Source organism: Gigantopelta aegis, chromosome 14, assembly GCF_016097555.1.
Source record: "Gigantopelta aegis isolate Gae_Host chromosome 14, Gae_host_genome, whole genome shotgun sequence".
Classification (NCBI taxonomy): domain Eukaryota; kingdom Metazoa; phylum Mollusca; class Gastropoda; order Neomphalida; family Peltospiridae; genus Gigantopelta; species Gigantopelta aegis.
In genome coordinates this window covers 27,847,762-27,875,598 of record NC_054712.1, presented here as the reverse complement: position 1 = coordinate 27,875,598, position 27,837 = coordinate 27,847,762, and the positions used below count along the sequence as shown (strand labels likewise).

Sequence of the window (27,837 nt, the reverse complement as noted above, 5' to 3'; positions counted from 1 at the left end):
CTACATGAAATACGTACATGCTTATATCATGCCCATAACTTGCTCCCACAATGCATTGTCAACCTGCTGGTGCCGAGTGCCAATAGCAGTTGGTTGGGGAATGAGAACAATAATTTTATCGTATGTGTACCAGCATATGTCTTTGAGCTTAGAGTCGAAATACCACCTGTTTCTCCCAGCTTTTAGCATGCATTCCACCTGAGCAGCGTCTCGGTCATACCTTCTTATGATGCCTGGAAAAGGTTGATCACTGTACTTGACTATGCAGTACTCTCCAAGAATACGGTCTGAAGCAACAATGGGACGCAACCATCCTTCTTTAACAGCAGTGTTGGATGCACAAGACTCAAGGAGACTGGGTAGATCATTTGGAACCTGTGTGGCTGAAACAGAAGGAGATCTAACAGTGATCAGTTCAGCATTGATATGGGTTGTTGCATGTACCTCTGATGAATTGTGAGCAATAGTAGTGTTAGATGAGGCTCCACGATCATCATCATCCTGCAGAACAGGAAATTTGAACTCTGCCAGAGGAATGCATTTGCATTTGTACTGCTCACCTTTTGAGCAGAAACAGCTGACATCCCTAGTCAGAATAGTGTATGGTTTTTCACATATGATTTGGTGAAGCTTCAGTGTGCCAGGTACAGTATGCAAATTTGGTACGCTGCCTTTGTCTTCAATCTTGTCCACATAGAATAGCTTTATTGATGACTGGTGATTCAAAATGTCAAACATTACCCTGGCTTCTGGAATGTCATTTTCGTTTGCAACCAGTCTATCGGCTGCTCTCTTTAAGGCCCCACCGACACCATCTGGTGCGCCTTTCCCATGCAATGTTTCAAAATAATTCCAGGTACCACTTGTGAATCCTGCATGAAATAGATTTTGGCTGTACAGAAAGAAATTCAGTTTCTGTCTATACTGTGTGACAGGACCATTGGAGAACATGTGAAGAACCGAGAATTCAGGATATTCCTCCTTGACATATTTCAGAACAGGATCAAGGTATGACCAGATCGCTTGTGAACCATGATCTAGACATGGGGAAATGGTGCAAAATGAAATTGGGGGTTCATTGGCAATGTACATGACACCAGTATGGAGGGTGGCTTGCTGGTGCCCACCACCAAAGTGTCCACTTTGAATTTCTTCATGATGTTTGCAAGTATAATTTTCAGCAAAATCGACATGCATGAGCACTTCATCCGTACCAAGTTTCTCTCTCAACTCTCGGTACATTTTATATTGTCTCTGAATGTTGTAAGCATGACGTTTTAAATTGAATACATCCACCTGGAATTGCTCAACAAGTTTCCCAATTGTACCTTGAACTTGGTCTTTTGAAACTCTTGAGTAAGTCAGCTTTTCGTTTTGTTTTTTTTGTCTCTGTTTTGTTGATCCACTGCCACCACCAGATTTCTTCTTTGTTAAGTTTGACAACAGCAGCAGAACATTCTTTGCATTTTCCATACATGCATGTTATGTTCTCAACATCACAACTGACTGACTTGACAAGCTGCTCCAAGTCAGTGGTATCTAATATATTCATTTGTCTTAGGCGATGCGCTTCAAGTTTGAGGTTGTTGTGCTTCTTACATAAGCATGTGTCTCGATCTGTTACAGCAGGTATGAGCACCCAAACGGGTCTAAGGCCACAGAACAGGGAATATGATATATTTTCCCAGTAAACTCTGACAGAAATTTCTGATGTAAATTCTTCATTGTATCAGTAAGGAATCGTTTTTAGTGTTTTTCACCTTTGACTGTTACTGTCTCTTTTTTCCCAGTTGTCATGCGACTCACATCATCTCTTACATAGAATTCTTGGACCATGGTCTTGAGTGTTACTGCTGCAGCAACAGGGGTCTTTGTTGATTTGTTGTTGGGATATTTGTACCAAAACTTCACAGAGAATCCAATATCCTTTCTGGCCAGTGCTATGTACTTCTTTTTAATTTGTCCAGTGCATGCTTCAAATATAGCACGCTTAGCCTTCCGGTCCTTTACACATTGAAACAACCTTTTTATATTGTTCACCAAATTGAAAAGGTATTGAAGTTCTTTTCGTATCTTCTTGTCAACATTAAAATGTCTCAAGAGACGTTTAGTTTTTGATCTTGGAGTCTCCTTTTGTATACTGTTTTGATCATTAAGTTTTGCCAGTTTTGCCTCTGCTCTTTGGTAACGCTTCTTGTATTTCTGAACTCGTGTCTTTGCTGTTGATAGTTCTTTTCTGAGCCTCTTGTTATCCCTGTAACACTTGCTACGGTCTTTCTTAAGTCTTCTCCTTCCCTGCTTAACTTGTGAGCTTAGGCCAGGTTGAGGACTTTCAGGACTCCTAGGTGGAGTTATTACTTCACGTACTGTTTTGGCACGAGCTCTAGTTTTTTGCTTTGATTCTCTCCATTTTTTTCTACTCTCTCGTTCTGTCATCTGCCTTGCATATTTAATCAAACCTTCTTCTCTGTACTTCGTCCACGTATCTCGTCCCTTTTTCAAGTATTCTGCTCTTTTTCTTGGATCAGCATTCCTTTTTTCTCTGTACCGTTTCTGCTTCTCTGCCTGAGTCAGAGGCAGTTTGGCACCTGAATGTAAAATTCAACATACTATTAACCCTAGAATGCCTGAACATATAAACAGCGATGTGAAAAATATCACAGTTGGTGAACAATCAACAAACAATGTAAGAAAAACAAAAAATATAATAAAATAAAGTTTTGGGATTTTTTGGCCAAATTTAGGGACCGTATCATATATGTTACATTAGGTTTTAAACAGTTAGTTCCCAATGTATCATATATGATACGGTGTCGAATATTTGTGCTATTTTACGTTGCGATCAACATTATTTCATCCCTCTCAACTGTCGTCATTATTAGCAGACTAAAAAACCAGAACGTATTCAACAGGTGCTAATGTAAAATGTTAACCGTGTTATTTCATGTATGCCATATTTCTTCTTGTAAAACGAAACTGATGAACTCCAACGAAGAAATGCAACAAATTTTCCAACTGTAAACCTGCGAAATGATCAAATCATAACAATAAACTTCTTAAAAGAATTAACAACAATAACTCCAAAGATGTGAGTTTTTAGAACTAGGTCCTATCACTGGTGAAATGCGTAAAAACAATTTCTGTCTTTGTTCAAACAGAGGTGGACTTGGCATTTTTGGCATTTCACATAGCAAAAGAACGGTTTTGCTGCAGGACATAATTTGCATCGCTGGCGAGATTTGTCCCATGTTGGGAAATGGTTGTATTCGTCGCTCCGAACATCAGGTGCGACCAATTTGGAGGATTTTGGTCGTTTCACCGGTGGAGATTGGTGTAACGACCGGTCTTCCTCAGACGGACGCCCACGTTTCTTTTTCTCTTTTCCAGCACTCGTCAGTGATTGGGCACACAATGCCTGGAACTTTCTCAATCTCATGATTTTTCTCTTTTCTGTGCCAATTTCACCATGATACCTTCGGTACACAAACCAGGCATTTACCAAAGCAATGGTAACAGAATACCAGAAGAGGTATAAATACCATCGAGCCGATCGCAAGTTGTACTTGTACATGGATGTGCACATGTTGAGAAGATCTATGCCACCCATAAACTTATTGTACTCTTCGACAATGGCAGGTTTGTCAACAGTTTCATATTTTTTTTCTTTTCTGTTCCAACGTCTGGCTTGTCCAACTGGGTCTGCACAAACGTATGACGATATCAGGCTGACAGGTCGGTTGTCAACCCAACGAAGACAAACCGTATTTGTCTTTTCTTCAACCATGTACTCGTAGTGCCCACGCTTGTTTTTTTTCAGTTCCTTATCATCAGATAATTTGCAATTTTTTACCCTATTCATGCGCACAGTGCCAATGTACCAAATCTTTCTTTTTTTTAATTTTTCTACAAGTGGTATAGACGAGAAGTAGTTGTCGGCAAATACTTTGAAATGCCGATCTGATGGCAAAGTATTTGTCAGCTTCTCAACTACACCTGCAGCGAGACCAAGTTCTGATTTGTCATCTTTGAAGGCTGCCTGGTACAAGTCAAAGTCATAAATATAGCCATCAGACCCCGACCTACCCCATAGCTTGAATCCCCACTTGTGAGGTTTGTTTGGCATGTACACACGCAAATGTGACCTACCCTTGAAAGGGATAATGATTTCATCAACAGATTGGCACTCTTCTGGTGGTATAGTCATGCAGTTTTTCCGCATCGCCTCAAACCAACTTCTAATTTTCCATAATTTGTCTTCTTTCATTTTATCTGTTGCATTGTTATTGTCCTCAAAATGGAGCCTCGATAATAATTTCAGAAATCGATCCCGTGCCATAACACTAGAGATGGAACTATAAGCTACTTCCTGTTCCCAGTAGCATCGTGCATTAGGCATCTGTGCGAGTCCCATGAAAAAATATATCCCAAGCACCTGCTCTAGTTCCTGAGGGGTGGTATTGGTAGATTTTCCGTCTTTTTCAACACTATACTTGTTGGTTTCTTTGGCCACTGTGGCCAACATATCATCTGTAATGAACATTTTAAATAGTGAATACGGTGTTATCTCACCGTCACTTGATGTAGGCAGTGGTGGCAATGTTGTATTACCATGGAACTTGGTATCTGATGGAGGGGTAAACATTTGCTTACACCACTTGTAATTGTTAGGTAGTGTTAGTTTATTATTAAGCAACTGTTGTAAAGGTATGTCATCATCACTATCATAGTCGTCCGTTATTTTCTTTCTTTTATTGGATAACTCAATAAGTGGCACATCATCATCACTGTCACTATCAGTGACATGGTGATCCCCAATTAGCCAGTTAGTGTCATCTGGGTCTTCATTTTCAATTTCATTTTCATTCCCATCAATTTCACTTAAGTCGCCATCTATTATTTCAAGGGCATCTTTCAATGTAAAATGTTGCTCATTCATAATGAAATTGATGACACAAAATCTGAAATGGAAAAAAAAAATCTACTAAAAAAATATTCTTTTATTTTACTTATTTTATTTAGGCTATTTATTTATAAAATTTATTATTATTATTATTATTATTATATAATAAAGTTCTTGTTTATAATGATACATATATACATTTTCATTATTATTGCTGTGCTATAGCATTTTTAAAACACTGGCGTGTGACTGTTTTAGAGTTTGTATTTTTTAAATTCTGGTATGAGACACTTAACTTTAGTGACGTCAAACCATGAACGCCTGACGTATCATATTTGATACGCATAGTTTGGCGCCTTTTCCTGTACATGTTAAAATGTAAGTATCAGATTATTTCAGTTTACTGCATTCTTTGTTTATTACTACAAATATACATAGAATTTACTAATCAGTCCCACTCACCTGCGTGTTACATTTCTTTATCAAACATTTCTTCAGATGCGAATGTAGCCCTTCTTGTTTTCGTCCATCTTTCGACACTAATTCTCAAAAAATACGATAGGTGGCACTAGTGTTCTGTACTAAATGTGATACATTAGGCATTTGTGGACAATGGTACGTTGATTGTACAAACTGTTTTATATTTGTTAATTTTAATTAACCTAATTTATTTTGCGTATCATATTTGATACAGGCGGCGCTCTAGGGTTAAGTACACTAACAGGTATTTACCGTGTAAGAGCTTGGGGGAAAATCCCAAGAAAAAAATGCACCCACCTCGATATCAGTTTACTTTGAATTTAATAACTGAAAAATGTATCATAATTTCAAAAGTAAGGAACATCTCTGGTTAAGTTTGGTATATTTGAAACACATGTACTGGCCAAATTATTAATTATATTAACTGTACATTACTTATATGCAGAAAACAAAAATATTGGTTAAACAAGTTATGTACTAATTTAAACATATAGCTCTTTGTGATATTGGTCGAAGCAGCCAGTGTTATTAAGAAGCATCGCATATCTGGCAAATGTATTGCAATAACTCCATGCCAACTACCATATTTCCTCTAATAAGTGCCCAGACACTTATTAATTTCACAACGGTCGCAGCACAGCACTTATTGGAAACCCGGCCTTCTTTTTTTTTTCTTCTTCTGTTTTTTTGAGACAGTGAGTGATAAAAAGGGACCCGTCATTTATAACAAGTTTTTTGTGTCTTTTTTTTTAATTATGCCAGGGAATAATCAGTTTTCGGCTGTATTACCCAGTGCTTATTGGAGGCCCGACGCTTATTAGACTAAATACGGTAACTGGTAGACTTATTAACATAATGAAAAGTATATTTGTATCAGCTACTACCATTATGGCACTTATTGCAGCCATTGCAAAATAACTGTTTTTAATGTAAGTAGGCCTACAGTTTACCATGTAGATTATTTGCATAGCTCATAGGACAAGGGAGACCACTCGGCTGTGTTGATATTTATATTCAATGACGTCAAATATTTGACGTCATTGTTTATATTCGTACAGAAATTAAACACTTTGTCATTACGTTTTGAAGGAAGCTGGTATATTAACACAGTAAGTCTACTAAGTTACTAAAATGTATGAAATTTGCAATATGATCAATAGTGGTTACTGCATTTTAAACACATTACACCATTATATGCCTTACGCCTCTAGGAAAGGCTGTGCGACATATTGATCAATCAGTTTAGTAGTAACCCTTCCTAGAGGACATGTTTATATATTTTGTCTACTAGGTTACCAGAAGTGGTCCACTAAGTTACTTTTTTTAAGGTAACTTAGCAGACAGTAACTTAGTGGACATTTTAAGAAATATTGCACCCCATGACCTGTTTATCTGTCATATTGCCACCAATACATTTGTTTTAAGTTTTGGTATATCTAACTTACTTTTAGACATAATGACCAAACCCGTTCTGTATATGGATAGAGTACTACATTGGTAACTTTGTAGACATTGAATAAAGGTACGATTGACTCACCTTTCAAAAATCCTGAAGAATTTAACAACACTTTATCTCACATCAAAAACTTGGTTCTCGTAACTTGTGAGGCTTGTGGGGCCATCTGGTGAGTGTTTCAAAAGATTCAATGTATAACTCTGTATAACTGTACTGGGCCAAAGTAAAATAGTAACATAGTGGACATAATAAATAGGGACACGAAGTTAAACGTAAATAATTTTTACAATTTTCACAACTTCATAATTTATTTGGCTGATTTTAACACTAGACACTATTAATTATCAGAAGATTTTGAATATAAACTACTTCTGCTAGTATATTTGGTTCACACAGCAGAGTGTACCTATATACCCAGTGCTGGGGACAGTAACTTAGTGGACAAATTTGACAAAATGTTGTTTTTTATCCATCAGTTTTGCTGAAAATAATACAAATGAAATGATAATTGTTTTGCCTTTGCTAAAGCATCACCCATTGTATTTATTTTCACAAATAAGATAAAACTGAAGTAAATCGTATCTGAATAAATTGGCTGGGACAAAAACACCCATGTTTTTTCACCTTTTTCGTGGAATGACCCTTATTCATTCATTCATTCATTCATTCATTCATACATTCATTCTTTACACTTTTTTTTTTACATTTTATATTGATGTTGATTGTCATTTCATTTGTATTTTTACCATACTTTATACCCAGTAGCCAATGTATTTTTGTGCTGGGGAATCGTTACACATTCATTCATTCATTCATTCATTCATTCATTCATTCATTCATTCATTCATTCATTCATACATTCATTCTTTACACTTTTTTTTTTACATTTTATATTGATGTTGATTGTCATTTCATTTGTATTTTTACCATACTTTATACCCAGTAGCCAATGTATTTTTGTGCTGGGGAATCGTTACACATTCATTCATTCATTCATTCATTCATTCATTCATACATTCATACATTTACACTTTTTTTTTCAACATTTTATATTCATGTTGATTGTCATTTCATTTTTATTTTTACCATTCTTTATACCCAATAGCCAATGTATTTTTGTGCTGGGTAATCATTAAACATTCATTCATTCATTCTTTATGCACTAGTTGTGTTGTTAAACATAAGGCCGAATTTACGAAGCCTGTCTTTCTTAAACACAGGTGTTTAAGCATTGTAAATGTATGTATAGTTACACGTGTGTAAAGACATAAACAGGCTTTGTCAAGTCGGCCCAAAATGTTTTAATTTTAGTGCGACTAGCGCTGAAAGCGGAGAATGCTGAACGCGAGCAGCTTGAAGAAATGTCTGAGACTGAATACGACGCTCTCACGGAAGAGGAAAAAGAGGAGATGGACCTAAGGTTGCTGGAGTTGAGAAAACGCAAGAGGTGATTCATTCAGTTTACTGGTCTTATCTGACACCAGAAAATTGTCAGAACAATTGTTTGTTCGACCAACAGGAATTTTAGCAGGAGGGATTCTAATGGATTATTGAGGGTTGAGTCATACTCAGTGGGAAAATATATTGAAAGATAAAGAGAGAAAACTTTTATTGAGCAGGGCTGGGTTTCGACCCCCAAGACTCTCCTTCTGCAAACGCATCTGAACACTCATGTATGTCTAGTTTTGTATAATCCATTTTTTATTTGAACATTAAATATAGGACATGTTCCTGATAACTAAAATGTCTGTAGCACATGAAGCATTTGTATTGGATGTTTACTGTACAGTTATGGATTCTATGATCTACCATAGCTAAAAAGTCAATCTACCATGGTGAGCTTGTTTTTCCAGTATTCATATGCAGTTGCCTTTTTGGACAAAATTCATTTAAGAATAATTTTTACTGTCGATTCAAACAGAAAGAAGAAATTGTGTTAAAACAAAGAAATAATAAAATCTCAATTCTTTCTGACATGATGTGTAACAGGTTTAGAAAGTTCTGCTCACAGTCTTAAGTAGTACACAATTATTGACAAAATATTTAGTTAATGTTATGGTGATGACCTACCTGCAGTCGAAATTTGTACAGTTTCATTGTTTTAATTTTTATTCAATAAAACATGTAAAAGTTGGTTGTTCACAGACATACATTTGTATATTTACAAAAAAAGAAGACTTATATGAGCTAGCCTATTAAAATTATCATTTGAATTAGTGAAAGGAGTTCAATATATACCAAATATTTAACTAATATATTATATAATGTAAAAAAACATATAGAGTGAAACTTCTCAAAACCAAACCTTCTGTAAACTGGAATTCCCTCAAAATTGTTTTTTTTCACAATCCATTTTTAAATAACAATACAGAACATAACCTTTCTAAATGGGATACCCCTTTTTACCTGGTCCTGTGGGTGTCCAGTTTAGAGAGGTTTCTCTGTTTTAGTACCCCTTTTTACCTGGTCCTGTGGGTGTCCAGTTTAGAGGGGTTTCTCTGTTTTAGTACCCCTTTTTACCTGGTCCTGTGGGTGTCCAGTTTAGAGAGGTTTCTCTGGTCCTGTCGGTGTCCAGTTTAGAGGGGTTTCTCTGGTCCTGTCGGTGTCCAGTTTAGAGAGGTTTCTCTGTTTTAGTACCCCTTTTTACCTGGTCCTGTCGGTGTCCAGTTTAGAGAGGTTTCTCTGGTCCTGTGGGTGTCCAGTTTAGAGGGGTTTCTCTGTTTTAGTACCCCTTTTTACCTGGTCCTGTGGGTGTCCAGTTTAGAGAGGTTTCTCTGTTTTAGTACCCCTTTTTACCTGTTCTGTGGGTGTCCAGTTTAGAGGGGTTTCTCTGTTTTAGTACCCCTTTTTACCTGGTCCTGTCGGTGTCCAGTTTAGAGGGGTTTCTCTGTTTTAGTACCCCTTTTTACCTGGTCCTGTGGGTGTCCAGTTTAGAGAGGTTTCTCTGTTTTAGTACCCCTTTTTACCTGGTCCTGTGGGTGTCCAGTTTAGAGGGGTTTCTCTGTTTTAGTACCCCTTTTTACCTGGTCCTGTTGGTGTCCAGTTTAGAGGGGTTTCTCTGTTTTAGTACCCCTTTTTACCTGGTCCTGTGAGTGTCCAGTTTAGAGAGGTTTCTCTGGTCCTGTGGGTGTCAGTTTAGAGGGGTTTCTCTGTTTTAGTACCCCTTTTTACCTGGTCCTGTGGGTGTCCAGTTTAGAGGGGTTTCTCTGTTTTAGTACCCCTTTTTACCTGGTCCTGTGGGTGTCCAGTTTAGAGAGGTTTCTCTGTTTTAGTACCCCTTTTTACCTGGTCCTGTGGGTGTCCAGTTTAGAGGGGTTTCTCTGTTTTAGTACCCCTTTTTACCTGTTCTGTGGGTGTCCAGTTTAGAAGGGTTTCTCTGTTTTAGTACCCCTTTTTACCTGGTCCTGTCGGTGTCCAGTATGGAGGGGTTTCTCTGTTTTAGTACCCCTTTTTACCTGTCCTGTGGGTGTCCAGTTTAGAGGGGTTTCTCTGTTTTAGTACCCCTTTTTACCTGGTCCTGTGGGTGTCCAGTTTAGAGAGGTTTCTCTGGTCCTGTGGGTGTCCAGTTTAGAGGGGTTTCTCTATTTTAGTACCCCTTTTTACCTGGTCCTGTCGGTGTCCAGTATGGAGGGGTTTCTCTGTTTTAGTACCCCTTTTTACCTGGTCCTGTGTGTGTCCAGTTTAGAGAGGTTTCTCTGGTCCTGTCAGTGTCCAGTTTAGAGGGGTTTCTCTGGTCCTGTCGGTGTCCAGTTTAGAGAGGTTTCTCTGTTTTAGTACCCCTTTGTACCTGGTCCTGTCGGTGTCCAGTTTAGAGGGGTTTCTCTGGTCCTGTCGGTATCTAGTTTAGAGGGGTTTCTCTGGTCCTGTGGGTGTCCAGTTTAGAAAGGTTTCTCTGTTTTAGTACCCCTTTTTACCTGGTCCTGTGGGTGTCCAGTTTAGAGGGGTTTCTCTGTTTTAGTACCCCTTTTTACCTGGTCCTGTGGGTGTCCAGTTTAGAGAGGTTTCTCTGGTCCTGTGGGTGTCCAGTATGGAGGGGTTTCTCTGTTTTAGTACCCCTTTTTACCTGGTCCTGTCAGTGTCCAGTTTAGAGGGGTTTCTCTGTTTTAGTACCCCTTTTTACCTGGTCCCTTGGGTGTCCAGTTTAGAGAGGTTTCTCTGGTCCTGTGGGTGTCCAGTATGGAGGGGTTTCTCTGTTTTAGTACCCCTTTTTACCTGGTCCTGTCAGTGTCCAGTATGGAGGGGTTTCTCTGTTTTTGTGTTGACATTATGTTACTTTCAGCAAATATATTTTTATTTTTATTTATTTATTTTTGTTTTAAATTTTGTTCTTTAAAGACAACGTGATGATCTTGCAGAGAGGAAAAGAAGAGAAATACAAAGAAAACAAGAAGAAGCGTAATATATTTAAACATTTCAATTAGGGTTTTTCATTTTATTTTATTTAAAAAAACCCAACATTTTACTAAAGGGTGGGATGCAGAAAACCACATTGAAAATGTTTCCAATAAACTAATGAAATGAAGCCAAATGGATATGAGAATACTAAACAAAATCACACTCAAATTATACCCCAATGAAAACACAAAATTCCCAGTTAAAATGTAGCATGGTGAGATTGTTAGTTTATGAAAGCTGTAGTAACTGTTGTGTTTTTATTTTGTATTGGTAAATGGTGTTATAGTAGGGAAATGTTGCAACTTTTTAAGTTGGGCCTCGATGCACCTTGCCTTTCATTTTAATATTACTACTTATTTATTATTTATAACTGTAGAGATGTTGTTAAGCAGTTTTAATTATAGTCTTCATTTTTAATTTATTTTCTATTTTAGAGAACTGGAGGCTCAGAGGGAAAGAGAGCGAGAGCTTGCAACGTAAGCTATATTGAGTGCCCGAAAAAAATGATACCCCTTCTGTATATGGAATTATTTTAAAAGTATGGGGACTGTAACTTTTATATGTCACAGCCACTACTATATGGATATTTGCCACCTTCAGTGCAAAGTTTAGACCCATAGGACAAATATTGTTTTAAAAAAGCAAGAAAATTCTAACTGATAAGTCAAGACATGCAATGCCAGACAGAAGGGCAATAACATTTTGGATTGTTTTTACTTACAGTTTTGAATCTGTTGCTATTTTAACAATATTTAACCTTGGGGCCTAAAATGTTCACTTAAGGTGGCAAATATCCATCTAGTAATGGGCAACGGGCAACTCTATTAACGTGCCCCTATCCACAAGGGTTCAGGCACGCCCGCCCCGGATCTAGCCTCTGACTTCGCCAGTGACCACCTCCGGGGTGGGGGGGGGGGGGGAGGGTATCTAGTAATGGGTGTGTAATATGCCCATACTTTATTTTATACAATTCTACATTCAATAGGGTTATCAGAGTTCAGGCCAACATGATTTAAGTTTGTCATATGAATTGTAGTTATCAAGAAATGAATGCAATAATTTGGTTTGCAATATCCAGATGACAATCATTATTAAAAAGTACACATTTCAGAGAGAATATGTTGACGGATGACAACCTGAACTGGTTAGGATCAAAGTCATGGTTCTTGGAGAAATATGTTGTAATGTTTAAAAAGTTCAGAAAATCTGAATATTAACAGCTTATATTATATTTTTAACTTGTATAGCTTTGCATCCATCACTACTATTATGTCTTTTCCCTTAAACCCAACCCCCCCCCCCAAAAAAAAAAAAAAACCCATACAAAAACAAACAAAAACCCCAGAACAAAACCAAACAAAAAATCAACTCCCTCCCCCACAAAACTCCCCAAAACAAACAAACAAAAAATAACAACAAATGTAAAATAGTGCACTTAATTCTCTCATTTCTGCAAAGAATGGACATAACCAGTTTTGGTTGTCAGCCTTTAATATATTATATATGTGTGTGAGTGGAGTGTGTATGTGCTGTGTGTAAGGTCAATATTTTTCACTCTCTGTCTTGTTAATAAATTAATTATTTTGCAGTCCTCTGAAAATTGTAAAAATTATAGTTTCTTTTGTGTAATGCATGTGCATGTCTGGTTCTGCATAACGAATTCATAGGCATTTTTATAGGAGGGCCGACTGAGTTTTGCCTGAATTAAACAATAATGCCAAAATCTGGATAACAACATTTTTTTTCATATTAGTATTACGGCCAAACAGCTATACCAGGCTGCAAACAGATGACTACACATGTTTACATGAATTACAGCTAATATTGTGGGTAGAATGATGAAAATACATGGTAAAAGGTTTTCAAACCAGCTTATTTTGCACAAATATCTTCATAATTTTTGTGCGAATTTGACGATTTGCTACAGCACTTGGAAGGGGGTGGGGGGTTCATATATTTATGAACCTATTTTTCATTTACACATTATATTTTGGATGTCTTTACACTGTCATATAATGGGTTATGCAGAAACATATGGGTTACAAGAAATTTTCAATTTTCAGAGGGGTACTTGACAAGACAAATTTAGGTTATTGTATATCTCTGTCATTGGCAGCAAACGTAAGAAGATCAAGCAGAAAGCAAGCCGTGAGCGGAAACTGTCGAGCATGGCACGGAAAACAGAGCGCATGCAGTCAACTTCCGAAATGGAATTGTTGAAAAGTGATATCGTCATTGAGGATGGCAAGTATGTGAGTGCAGAATGCTGCACATTATTATTATTATAATTATCATCATCGTCATCACCATCACCATCACCATCATCACCATCATCATCACCATCATCATCACCATCACCACCATCATCATCACCATCGTCATCATCGTCACCATCATTATCACCATCACCATCATCATCATCATCATCATCATCATCATCATCATCATCATCATCATGTATTTAATCTACCACATAACATGCTACACACTTCCCCATATAACATGCTGCACACTTTTCCTTACAGTAATATGTTTTAAATTTCCTGTACATAAAATGCTGCACACTTTCCCCATATAAAATGCTGCACAAATTTCCGAAATAGCATGCTGCACACTTTCCCATATAACATTTTCCACACTTTCCCATATATCATATTGTTCAATTTCCCATATAACATGCTGCACAATTTCTTATATAATATGCAGACCTCAACCTTTAGTCGAGAGAAAGCAGGTGTGTGTTGATAAAGCAGGAGATTTTGTCAAAAAGCAGATTTTTAAAATTCACACAATTTAACCCAAAATCGCAAGTTTAAAAAAATATTTTTACGATAAGTTATATGAACAATACATAATGTCAGATATACTTGTGTTAACCTTAGATCTTGGCATTTAATTTTTTTTTTTAATTTAAAATATATATACATATATTGTTATTATTATTATTTTAAAGTTTAAATATTATTATGATTTAATACAAATTTTAAAAAATAACTATTTTATCCAAAGAACACGAACAGGAAATAAAAAATTTAATTAGTACATTTATGGTATTACACTTACAGGTTACATTACATCATCATTTGTGGTTAGTGTACCGAAGTACCTAAGACAAATTTATATAAATCTTATAAATTAATATTCAGTTTTTACTATAATGAGGAACATTGGCGTGGTACTTATTTAAAATCATTATAACGATGCAATATACATTGTATTTCCATTAATCATAAGTAAAACCTCATTACAGACATCGTGTGAAATATACCGGTATTATACCCATTTCCGTGAGTAACTTTATGTCAAACACAACATTTAGTAATTGTACAGAAAGAATGTCTGGAAGTGTATGCTTGTTACCAACTTTTCACTGCACAGGCATACAAAATTAACTGACACAAGTATGTTTATATAGCTAATTGGTATTTTCATTGCTTGCTGTGACATGTGATTTTAACATGCATCGTGTGTATCACTGTCAACTCTGGGCCAGAGTCTGGCGCTTCAGGTTCATCATAGTTGCATTATGTAATCTAGTGGGAATATGTTTTACAATTCAGAGGTTTTATTAGGACTAAATTGGATAGTTTTATATATGGCAACATTGATAGTCAATACACAGCCTGTTGAATCAGCTTCATAGCCATTACGATGACAACAAACATTATAATAACACATGTTAAACAGTCGGGATAATTCAGCCTGTTACATTCTCAGAAACCGAAAGTAGCCAATGTTTTCCGAATGAGAAAAAAAGGCGGAGTTACTTTCCTATGTTATTTTGAGGAAAGGGGGTCGATTTTTTTTTATGCTTACAAAAAATGTCATTTAACGAGAAATTGTCTCCCGTGCAAGGTTTTGGGAGATCTGATCAAATACAGGGAGACTAGCTCCCACAGAATCCGGGAGGGTTGACAGGTCTGATAATATGTTGGACAGTTTCCCATACATAACATGTTGGACAGTTTCCCATACATAACATGAACAATTTCTTATTCTTAACATGCTGCACAATATTTCATATGTAACATTTTGCACATTTTAAAAATTTTCAAAGGAACCCAACTCCCCTAAAAAATGTCACTCGCCAAAGTCTAGATCCCCTGCACAATTTTCTGCACATATACCTGCCTTGGTGTTAGTGTGATTGTTCATGCAAAGGTTATCAGTTTGCTTGTGCCATAATATATTGCCATAAATGCAACATTGGGCCCCTCCACTTGAATCCCCATTCCAGATTTGCTTCTGTGGGTCTCACAAACTTGATTAATATGTAATTTTAGTAACTGAAAAGGCTCTATTGTGTTCAGTTTTGTTTTGTTTAAAGACACCACTAGAGCACATTGATTTATTAATCATCAGCTTGTTGGATGTCAAACATTTGGTAATTTTGACATATAGTCTTAGAGAGGAAACCTGCTACATTTATTTCATTGGTAGCAAGGAATCTTTTATATGCACCTTCTCACAAACAGGATAGCATATAGTGTTGTCTTCGATATACCGGTCGTGGTGCACTGGCTGGAACGAGAAATATCCCAATGGGTCTACCTATGAGGGTCGATCCCAAACCGACAATGCAACAGGCGAGTGCTTTACCACTGGTCCACGTCCCGCCTCCTATTAAGGTCACAAATGTTAAATGACAGTAAACTCAGGACAGTCTATTTGACGGGTTTTTTCCTCAGAAAAAAGCGACCTTCTAAGTATAAAACTGGCAAGGATGGTGAGGAGACTGAGATGGAATCGTCGAGAGACCTTTCCATGCAGCTTATTGATCAGCTGGCCTCATACCAGCAGTTACAAAACGAGTTCTTCTACATGCTTGACCACTGGGACCGGACAGTCCACCAGTTCCAGCACTGCAGGTCACTCTCCGGGAACAAGAGCAAGGAGGATGAAGGTCAGTTCTGATACTTACATACAAAACATTAACCTTTGGAATACTGGATTAATTTTTGACAAAAACCTCATTGAGTGGGTACAAGTTTGTAATTTTTACTCACATATAGTTACTTAAATGTTTTATAAATACCTAAAATAAAGTTCATATTTGAATTGGTAAGTATTATTTTTGTGAGGTTTTCTCATTTTTATGATATTTCAGATCAGTTAATGTTGGTTAAAATTGAGCTAAAAAAAAGAAGTTGTGTTTACTTACGATTATTTGTGGCCTGCTGTCCAGTATTTATGTCCATTATTCCCAATAACAGTGGTTTTCTGACCAGAATTTTTTTATAAAACAAACTACGATTCATATTCCAATATTTTGTGATTTTCGTGTTTGGTAAAACGATCAAATTTATTATCAAATTAGCTGTCACATTCAGCTATCGATCCCTGAAAATGATCGTGACTTGCCACCATTGTTGTCAAGCGAAAATACTTGCCAAAATTCCAAAGTATTTTCCATTGAAAAACGAAAAAACTAAAGATACAGGAAACTGAGTTGTCTTGTTTCCTACTAATAAATTGTTTCCAGTGAGTGTCGTGTGCAAAACGGCGGGAAATATGAATTAGGAAATGCACTGTGTACAGTGTACAGTATGTCAACTGGCATAACGTCACACAAGTTATCTCACCGGCAGTAGTCCGACGGTTAAAGAAGAAACCTCAGAATTACATGGTTACCAAAAAATATTTTTCAATTTGTGAAAAATATAAAAATCATACCTTGAATTCAGGGGTGGGGAAAAGCCCTTTTGTCCCGGTCTGGGACCGATTCTCGATCTTTGAGACCGAAATTATTTTTTAAAAACGTGTGTTTGCCGGTCCCACTTTTGTCGGTCCGAAGCACCTGTCCATTTCTATTATTGGAACAAATTCTTATCCGTCAAGTGGACAGGCCTGCCCAGACATCGGTATCTCATGCATGATTTAAAATAATAAATAAATAGTGGTCAATATGGCTAGTGGCAAGACGTCTGTGATTTTGAAGTCTGCCTAAGTATATATCGTCAGTCACTGAAGTCAGACCTACAGTTACAGTAGTGTCAATCCACAGCCACTAGGCTAGACATTAATTTTGTCAAAGTTGCTGAGCCGATCAAGAGATTAAACAGACGTTAACAATAACACCATTCTTGGTGAGAGAGCCATCAAGGTATTACACTCCAATTAAAACAAAGGACCCAGAGTTTGCAACTGGTTACAATCAAACACCTGTCAACACCTATGTATGGAGCTTTGTCGGGTCGAGTGTCCCAGTCCGAAGCAAGAGACTTTTGTGCAATACAAACTGCTTGAAATAGCATAAAATATACTGAAATAATCTATAAATGTATTTATTGTTGACTGTTCAATGTAGTCTATCCAATAATTATAAAGGATTTTAAAATTAACAAAAGATTTCCACTTTTTTGTTAACAAGTGGGAGTAAGTAGAACAGCTACGTGTACTGGTTATCTCAAGAGCCAGTAGAGGTCAAATTTCGTCCAATCAGTGATGACGTTATTAATCTCTTTGTCTAAACATGTGCTAGCTCAGGTTGTCAAACACTTCAACGGTGCGATCTTTTATAAATTTTCAGGACACAGTACTGAATATTCGTACTTTTTATACATATATGGGATTTAAATTCATAGCTTTTATTCCTTTTTTATATTATTTATTCCATTATGTAAAATATATACAATTTGTGGGGTGTTTTTTTTTCCACTGATGTGATAAAAAAAAAAAAGTTTTTTTTATTCATTTTTTTTTTTTTCCCCTCCCCCCCCTCCATTAATGATGACATCAAGCGGGACCGATTGACAATTTTATTTTTCCCCACCCCTGCTTGAATTACATGCCCACTTAAAAATATATTTTTTAATTAAACCACATCCAAATAATTTAATTTACTACTATTAATAAATTTATATTATTGTAAAACCCATTATGTCACAGTTCAATTTGAATCACATCTCCATATTTCACTGCCATTTTAATGGACATGTAAGGAAGATGTTTATTTTTGTTTGAGACAGTTTTTAAAACAAGAGGTGGGCTCTTTGACTACCAAGCAGCAAGAATTCTCCAGAATTAAATCTCTTGCCTACTAGAAACGTTTTTGGTGTCACTCATAGTTTCATCCATGCTGTGAAAGAAATTTGCCATATTTTGTGATATGATAAAGCAGGTGCATTTGCAGGAATTATGCATATGATTCAAACTGTGGCATGCCAAGTTTACAGGGAGTCGAGTCATGCTCCCCCAGAAAATATATTGACAAAAGAGAAAAATTGCTTGACAGGGTTCGTAGTGGTCTTTAAATTCCTTGAAAGTCTTTGAATTTGAAAAAAATTGATTTTTTAGGTTTTTGAAAGTCTCGTATTGTGTTCATTCTTTTATTTTACTGTTCATTTTTCTCAATCAACATCAATACTCTGGCCTTCTTTCTGCTGGCATAGCTATATCATAACACAATACTTTTTCAGCTGCATGTACTCGATATTTTCCAGATACTAGCTTTAACCTGTCATCATGCATGTAAAAAAGCTCAATTTTTGTCATGGACAGCAATGTAAACAAACTGATTTGGTATTTTTATCGCATTCTATTGTCTTTGACTGCTGTGTAAAAGTCTTTGAAAATCTTGGAATTTGTTTGGTCTTTAAGGCTATGAACCCTGCTTGATGGGAGGAGGTTTTAACCCCTGAAACCCACCCCTGCATGCACGTGTAAAGCACCCTGATGAAGTATGTAAAGTATCAGTGCTTGTTTTTCAGACTTTATGGAGAAACATGTGAAGGATATGGATAAACTGAAGGCAGACCGGTTTATAAAAGAGGTAACGTAAATAAAGAGTTAAATAAAATGTCTTGTATGGTACTTACAACAGTCATCATTAACATAATATGTCTTTCCGAATCTTTCTTTAATGATTAAAGTCGACGACAGTCACTCTTTGCACGCTTGTTTTGGCTTCGAACACAATAAATATAACATATCTTACCATAATTTCACTTGAAATCCATATTTCGTAAAAGGTACAATTGTTTAATCACAAGATTTCCTTCAAACACATTCAGGTGTATTAGTAAAAGTCTGTCCAGGGTCAGGCACCTGGCTATCCAGAGACGGAACCCGGGACAGCCATGCTCGAAACCTTTGTGGTATATGAGCATGATAAAATTATCCACTCCGCTCCACATTAGTAATTTTATATAGCAATTTTGCATTGGAATTTTTCCAGCATTCTTAAAATGAAAACGTCATGTATTCAGTTTATAGTTATTGTAAGGATTCAAATTCAAATTCAAAATTAGCTATATTATTACAATGCTTCTACTAACCTTGACTCCTGTCAAAATTCTATAACAAGCAGACAACGCTGTTTACAGGTCAGTATATTTTTATTTTTCATAATTCTCGACAAAATATTAAGTTTAAGTTTTAAAAGATGAAAGAAATAAAAAGTACCTTTTGTCAAATATATCATATAAAAAAAATTACTGTTGGATATGTTTTATTTATTGTGTACAAAACCAAAACAAGGGTGCGAAAAGTGATTGTTATTGACCTTAAGGGAGCATGTAGCAGAAGTACTTTGATGCAAAGAGAGTGAAGGTTCCAATGTTTGAAAAAGCTATTTCATTTTCACATTAATAAAGCACCTCTTTCATCCACAGTTTTAAAGTCATTCCTACGAGTACCTATGTTTCCCCCAGCATTTTTATCCATCCATTTTCCAATGATCTTCCAAAGACTGTGTTACAGTGTGGAATGTTGTGCCAAAATTATATCACATCTTGGTAACAAATTCATATTCCTCTAAACTGCATTACAATTGTACAACAAATAAAAGTGCATTTATTTAGTGGCAATGGATAATAGTATTAGCTCAAATAATTAATATCACATATATTACTACCAAAAAAAGAGTTGCAGCTGTAATCATTTTATGGTGCACCTTGAATTTTGACACAGACCTTTCTTCTTTGGTACAATGCAACCTTGAGCTTAGCTTTACTGGTGAGAGAACTCATGATGTTATTAGTATCAGCAAGCAGAGAAGGTGATACCAGCAAAAAGAAAACACGTCTGCAGTTTTCCTCAAAGTACAAAGAATTTTTAATTGGCAAGGGTAACATTATACATTCAATAAAATCTATCAAAATTTTGTATGGAGGTTGGAATGACATAACCGTGCATGGGAAAATGGCTCTTATAGTTTGGCAGTTCTTCTGTCTGTCAGGCTGGACAGCCATCTGTCACACATATAGTTTTGCAGACTTTTTTTTTCATAATTCCTCAAGATATTTAGCTGAAATATTTGGTATAGTTTTACCATGTACAAATACAGGTCAAATTTGACTTTAATGGCACTTTAGCCATTTTTCAGAGTTGTGGCCCTTTTACTTGTTGGGCCTGGTAAGGGATATGTATTGATTTAGCAATGCAACTTATTTTCGTGCTTATATCCAATTAAGGTTCAAGCACGCTATCCTGGACACACACCTAAGCTATCTGTGCTGTCTGTCCAGGACAGTGGGTTAGTTGTTAGTTGGTTAGGGGTTAGTGAGAGAGAAGAGTGTGTAGTGGCCTTACACCTACCCACTGAGCCTTAAGAACTCTCTCTGGGTGGGAGCCGGTACCGGGCTGCGAACCCTGTACATGCCAGCATGTAGTCCGATGGCTTAACCACTGCACCACCGAGGCCGGTTTGATTTAGCAGTACTCTATGAATCTTTCTTTTACAGAACTTACAACCTTCTTATTAGAAGATTGTTAACAAAAAATGATGAGAGAAAAGAAAACAGTGAGGAAAATGTGCCTATAACTGTCATGGAATAAACCAACATCCTGCATCATTAGCCTGTTGGGTAGGGGGTGAGGGGCGGTATGTAGCCCAGTAATAATGAGCTTGATGAGCGATCAGTTTGGGATCGATCCCCGTCGGTGGGTCCATTGGGCTATTTTTCGTTCCATGCAGTGTACCACAACTGGTGTATCAAAGGCTGTGGTATGTGCTGTTGTGTCTGAGATGATACATGTAAAAAATCCCTTGCTACTAATGGAAAAATGTAGCGGGTTTTCTCACTAAGACTATATGTCAAAATTCCCAAATGTTTGACATCCAATAGCCAATGATTAATAAATCATTGTGCTCTAGTGATGTCGTTAAACAAAACAAACTTCTTCATTAGCCTGTTATTCTTTAAATCATACACCGTTACATTGCTGTATGCTGTACTTAAAGTTCATTTGTTAAAGTTTTTGAAATTCTAGAAGATATAATTATAGTACATCAATTTTTTTATTGTTTTCTATAAGGTACTGGAAGGTCTTGGGTATGAACTTCCCATTCCTGAACCACTTGAGTTGGCTGTCGTGCGATGTCCACCCGAGAGAACGTTAACTCCCATCGATACGCCCGGGGCTCGATACACCCTTGCATGTTCGTCACAGGATGACCTGTAAGTTAAAACTCTGCATGGAGTGAATGAGTGGCTGGCTGACAGACTGGATGGTTGAATGGTTGGGAAGAAGGGTGGATGAATAGATGGATGGATGGATTTAGGTGGATGGATGGATGGGTGGGTGATGGGTGGTTGATTGGTTGGTTGGTGGGTGGATGAATTGATGGATGGGTGAAATATGTTTGGGTGGATGGATGAGTTTTGCGTGGGTAGATTAATAGTTTCTGGCATGAGTCCTTTTGTAGATGGTTTTTTTGACACGAGTCTCAAGAAAATCAATCTTTGGAGCGAGCTTTAGCGAGCTCCATGGATTGATTTTCTTGAGACGAGTGTCAGAAAAACCATGTACAAAAGGATGAGTGCCAGAAATATTTTCTAGCACAACCTGTCTTATAAATTTTATTATTAATTTAGTCTAACTATACTGTAAGTCTCTTCATTTTATTTTTGTAACGTGACGTCACCTCTAAGCTGACACCCATGTTGCGTCACGAGTGTGAAAGCATACAGTGGTGTCGAGAAGACCTACTCATATTATGTGATGTCATATACTACTTTGTTTAAAAAATGATGTAATCAACCGGTAGCAACTGCCGTGTACATCCTAATATTAACCAATGAAAAGGGCGTATTAGTGTCTACACACATGTGGTAGACGGTTTTTCTACCACCCCTTTCTAGCACCTTTCTACGACGTCATTGTGCTAGAAGGATGGATATGTGAGTGGATGGATGGATGGATGGATGGATGGATGGATGGATATGTGAGTGGATGGATGGATGGATGGATGGATGGATGGGATTTCCTTGCGTTTTGGGTTGATGGATGAGTTTTGGGTGAGTGGGATGGATAGACATGTGGATGGGTGGATGGATGGGTTTTGGGTGGATGAATGGGTTTTGGGATGGGTGGATGGATGTAAATGTGGATGGATGAGTGTGTGTGTTTTGGGTGGATGGATTGGTCTGGGTGGCATGGTGGTTGGGTGGGATGGTGGTTAATTTGCTTAAGAAATTATCATGTCAGTTCATCTTTCAATGGTTAATTCTCAAGTATCAATATTGTTAAGAGTGCAATTAAAAATTCTTAGAATTGTCTATATATCATAACTTTAAAAAATCGTTCACGTTTTCTTGTACATAAATGTGGAGTAGGTCAGCCTCATTGATATTAAGAAATGATAAAACCAGTCTTTCCCACATTTTAAAAATGTAATTAGTAAACAGTATAACTGTTTTCAGTTGTTTTTCTTTCAAATTGACAAGAGAGAAAACTGAAAAGAAAAATACAAAAAAGAAAAGAAAATGAAATGATAGTTATAACAGCTTACTTGATAATGTGCCTAGTGCGTGCACCATCTACCCAGTTGCAAAATCTTAGGCATGTTCCAGCGAACACGTATCTGCAATAATACACTCTGCTACTCAAAAAAGCCATTGCGAAACTGATCATATGTGTTTTATGTGATCGTTCATTTTCAAAGTACAATTTTTAACAAGACAAAAAACAGGCTAAAATAATCCTGGAACAGTAGTGTAACATTATTGGGGTCTACCAGAGTACAGTCATGGGCTGCCTACAAATAACAGGGTCACAAGTTGAGATCTACTGCGCGCAATCACTGGACATGGAAATTGTATTAGATGCGGGGGGGGGGGGGGGGGGTGCCTACATTTATGGACAATTTTATCACGTTTATTTACTATGACATAACAAAAAAATGTAGTGTACTTCAGATTATGAATTGTTTATTTGGTTAAATAGATTTTACAATGTAAATCAAGGTTCACAGAGAAAACGATCTTCGGACACTGTATATCGTTGGCTCGAATGACCTAATCCACATTGGTGTAACAGGGTCCAAGTATTGAAAACAACAACACGTCTCGTTTGGAAAACTGCCTGCAAGATTAAAAATACACAATCTATAAAAAAAACCATTCATTATAAGTTGATTATACAAATATTTACCAAATCTTCAATTCATCATAATAAAAACAAAGCATCGAATCATAAAAATATTACAATCAAATATACTGACACACAATGAAAACGCAAAACAGATATTTTTCAATATTTTGTGTGGGTTTTAATCCTGGTTTTGTTCTCGTTACACATACAATAGCAAATGGTGTGAAATGCGTTCACTACATACTCAATCATGCTGCATGCAATGCACGTGAAATGCCAGTATGTGGACACACAAAAGTCATGTAATGGTGTCATATTTCTCATCACATTAAGAATGCCACAACTTGGAGAAAAACAAAGGGAGCGAGCGTTGGGCATGGTTCAAGGGGGGACTTCGCAAAGCCAAGTTGCTAGGACCTTCAGAGTCCATCCATCAACTATTGGACGACTTGTTGAACGTCATCAACAGACCGGCAGATTCGGCGACACCACCTCCGTGACCGGTTCAGAACTGCGATGATGACAGCAAGCAACACGATAGGACATCATGGAAGGCCTATCCATCCGATGACGGTCATCCGTCGACTCAGAAAGGCTGGACTCAGATGCAGACACCCGTACAAAGGTAACACCATGATACCTTGACATCGTGCTGCAAGACTACAGTTGCTCTCCAGAATGGTAATCATCCACCAGCCTTTTACCAGAGCATTGTTTTCTCAGATGAGTCCCGTTTCTCGGTCTCCTTTGCCGATGGAAGAGCACGTGTATACAGGAGACTCCATGAACGGTACGCTGACGAATGTGTGAGGGAATGTGATCGGTTTGGCGGCGGTTGTCTGATGGTATGGGGGGCAGTCAGCTGTGATTTCAGGAGTGATCTCATCATTGTCCACGATGCCCTTAGAGCCCAGCGTTATGTTGACGTTATTCTAAGACCAGTTCTCCAGCCATTTTTGCACCATCACCGAAGACCAGGAGGTCCCCTTCTGTTTCAACAAGACAATGCCCGTCCACATACTGCAAGAATTACCCAGGCATTCCTGCAACAAGCAGGTATCACCGTTATGAACTGGCCTGCCGTTTCACCAGATTTGAACCCAATTGAACACATGTGGGATGACTTAGGACATTGTGTACGTCACCGCCAGCCACCACCGCGTAACGTCACTGAGCTTGCACAGGCGTTGCAGGAGGAGTGGAGGAACATTCCTGTGGCTTATTTGAGATGTTTGTGCCAATCCTTTCCCCGTCATCTTCACGGGCCAATGGTGAGTGCGAATAATTTTGACATGCTCATATACCACTAGAGTTTCGAGCATGTCCGTCCCGGGCCCTGTCTCTGGATAGCCAGTGTCTTGCTCCGGGACAGAACAAAATTAAGGGGACAATTTTGAAATTTACATCCAAAAATTAAATAGTGGGCCTTTAAAATTTTGATGCGCATCTCTAATTAATATAATTAATAAAGAAAATTCTACTCATTAAATTTGGTCACTAGATTAGATTGGGTGGTCAAAATGAAATTAGATAGATAACACGCCTGATTTGGGATGGTGGGGGGGGTTGAAAATGGACAGAATTTTGAAAATAGCAATTAGTAAAAGAAATTAGTAGGATTAAAATTAAAAAGAAAAAAGTTACAAGCCAAAAATTAAAAAAGAATTGACTGCTCGATCGAATATTTATATAATTTGGAGCATTTTGGAAGGACAGTCCAAAAATAAATAAGAGAAAGAAGAGAGGATCGGACTATTTAATAATATTTAAAAAAAATGTAATTTCGACATGAACTTTTGAAAGAAGGTCTAACAGTTTTTAAAGTCCGATCTATACGTCCACGTGAGTGGCCTCGTTAAGGCCGTTAGGTTGTTACGTCGGCGAGGCTGGAGTGTCCTGGAGGTTCGGCAGCAGATGTTGGCGTCGTAACAGGGTACTGACTACCGTACCGTAGTCGGGGCCGCAGACCGCTCGGATCATCTTATGTAGATTCTGGTTGTCCAACTTGTTCGAAATTATGACCTGTCTATAGGTCTGCTCCCTCCGGTGTGTCATGACTACGGTGTGGTGAGTACCGAACATCTTGCTGTGAAGTTCGTACTCGCTGCCATTCTCCAGGGGTCTCTAGTCTGCGTTGAGGTAACTGCCACAGAGCTTGGTCAGGTCTGTCGTGTTCCCCTGCATGTTCTGATGAAGGTGTTTCTTCAGTCCGCTCACTGCGACGGTCCACTCGGACACTTCAGGGGGGGGGTGGGGTGCGACTACCGGCGCTGGTCTCTCGGTCTTGGCTGGCTGGTTTGTCGGTGATGTTGTCTTCCTCTTGCCAACGGCGGCTGATCGGGCGATACCGGCCAGTTCTGCCTGGGCCACGTGACGGTCGGCGATGGAGGGTCGTCGTGGGGTGTCTCACACACTGCGGTGTTGAGTCGATCCCTCTCGGTGGTCGACGGTTCCTGCAGGGCTGGTCCTGTCAACTCAGGCTGGGCTGGGGGCGGCGTCGCAGAAGGGACCGCCGCTGGCGGTTGAGCCGCCAGCTTTGGTCCCCCCCGTGACATTTCTGGCGCGCTTTTCCTCTACCTCCATCTCCTCTTCTTCGTCAGTACGATCGCGTCACCGTACACCAAAGTCACGGAAGCCCATGACCCAGTGTATGAGACACAATACTCCAAAAGTTTTCCATAACTGCATAAGAGTCCCCCCAGATGGGGGGGGGGGGTCAACTCGAGAGTACAAGGCGACATGTCTGTTCTCATCGTGAATCAGTTCGGAAGTCCCGCCAATGGTGAACACACCAGATACTGACCTTGATATGGGGGGGTTGAACTTTTCGATTACGAATGCAACTCGATTACTGATGATAACTGGCCATGTTTCCATGTGAATCTATCTCATGAATACCAGTCATTAATGTCATATTACATTATCCATCAATTCATTAATAGTTTGTCGTTATTTGCAATGAAAAGTTGTTTTTGTGTTTTCATTGTGTTTCAGTATAGTTAACTGCTTCTGTTAAATATTTGCAGGTTCACACCTACATGTGTATACTCAGAACTCAGAAACTTGTTTTACATGCCTATATCCATTAGGGTTCAGGCATGTCCCCATGGGTCCTACAACTGGTACATGTCCCCCCTGGGTCCTACCACTGGCAAGGCCAGTGGTTTGACCCAGGGGAGAAAATTAAGGGATGGGAAAAATTTTGACATTAAACCAAAAAGGGAATTTAGATGTGTCCATAGAAATAAAATATTTAGAATTTCTACAATATAGTTGACCCCATTTTTGAATCGGGCCTTCCAAAAATATCAAATAAATTTATTATTTAATATTTATCTTATAAATGTAATTGGCCCTGGAGGAAAGGTTATGATTGGGATGGGCTTTGCGTCCAATTCAGCTTTGTCGATCCAACACCCGGGTGAGTGTTCACCACCTCACCTGGCTGGATTTCCATGTTGCAGGACAGGTGAAGGGAGGCTAGACAAACCTAGCCCTAACACATAATCGCCCACACCCTACACCCTATTTCTAGTGTTCTTCCCCACCCGCCCAGAGCCATAGCAGGCCATTCCAGTGGATAGTGGAATTGGTTATAGTTATGTGTTGGAAACAATAATTGTTTCAAGTTGATACAATTTGTACACCTAGGTGTACCATTGGTTAAGTAGTTATGTTAATACAGTTAAGGCACTAGGTGGTGGCTTAATAGTGACCACAAGGTGTTGGTCAGTTAATCACAAGGTGGTGGTCAGTTGATCACAAGATGGTGATCATTTAACCACAAGGTGGTGGTCAGTTGATCACAAGATGGTGATCATTTAACCACAAGGTGGTGGTCAGTTGATCACAAGATGGTGATCATTTAACCACAAGGTGGTGGTCAGTTGATCACAAGGTGGTGGTCAGTTGATCACACGGTGATGGTCAGTTGATCACAAGGTGGTGATCATTTAACCACAAGGTGTTGGTCAGATGATCACAAGATGGTGATCATTTAACCACAAGGTGGTGGTCAGTTGATCACAGGGTGGTGATCATTTAACCACAAGGTGGTGGTCAGTTAACCACACGGTGGTGGTCAGTTGATCACAAGGTGATGATCAGTTGATGACAAGGTGGTGGTCAGTTGATCACAAGATGATGGTCAGTTGATCACAAGGTGGTGATCATTTAACCACAAGGTGGTGGTCAGTTGATCACAAGATGATGGTCAGTTGATCACAAGGTGGTGATCATTTAACCACAAGGTGGTGGTCAGTTGATCACAAGGTGATGGTCAGTTGATCAC

General features: G+C 38.2%; 1 protein-coding gene across 3 annotated transcripts in view; it reads left to right on the top strand.

The window, feature by feature from the left end:
• The window catches only part of LOC121388868 (hydrocephalus-inducing protein-like), a 237,898-nt gene that overhangs the window by 111,866 nt on the left and 98,195 nt on the right, over positions 1–27,837 (top strand). For all 3 annotated transcript variants that reach the window (XM_041520391.1, XM_041520392.1, XM_041520390.1), the window contains exons 39-45: positions 8,148–8,283; positions 11,172–11,231; positions 11,666–11,707; positions 13,348–13,479; positions 15,920–16,134; positions 18,941–19,002; positions 21,489–21,631. In XM_041520391.1, the coding sequence (XP_041376325.1) occupies positions 8,148–8,283; positions 11,172–11,231; positions 11,666–11,707; positions 13,348–13,479; positions 15,920–16,134; positions 18,941–19,002; positions 21,489–21,631 (790 nt within the window). The remainder of the gene's footprint in view (positions 1–8,147; positions 8,284–11,171; positions 11,232–11,665; positions 11,708–13,347; positions 13,480–15,919; positions 16,135–18,940; positions 19,003–21,488; positions 21,632–27,837) is intronic.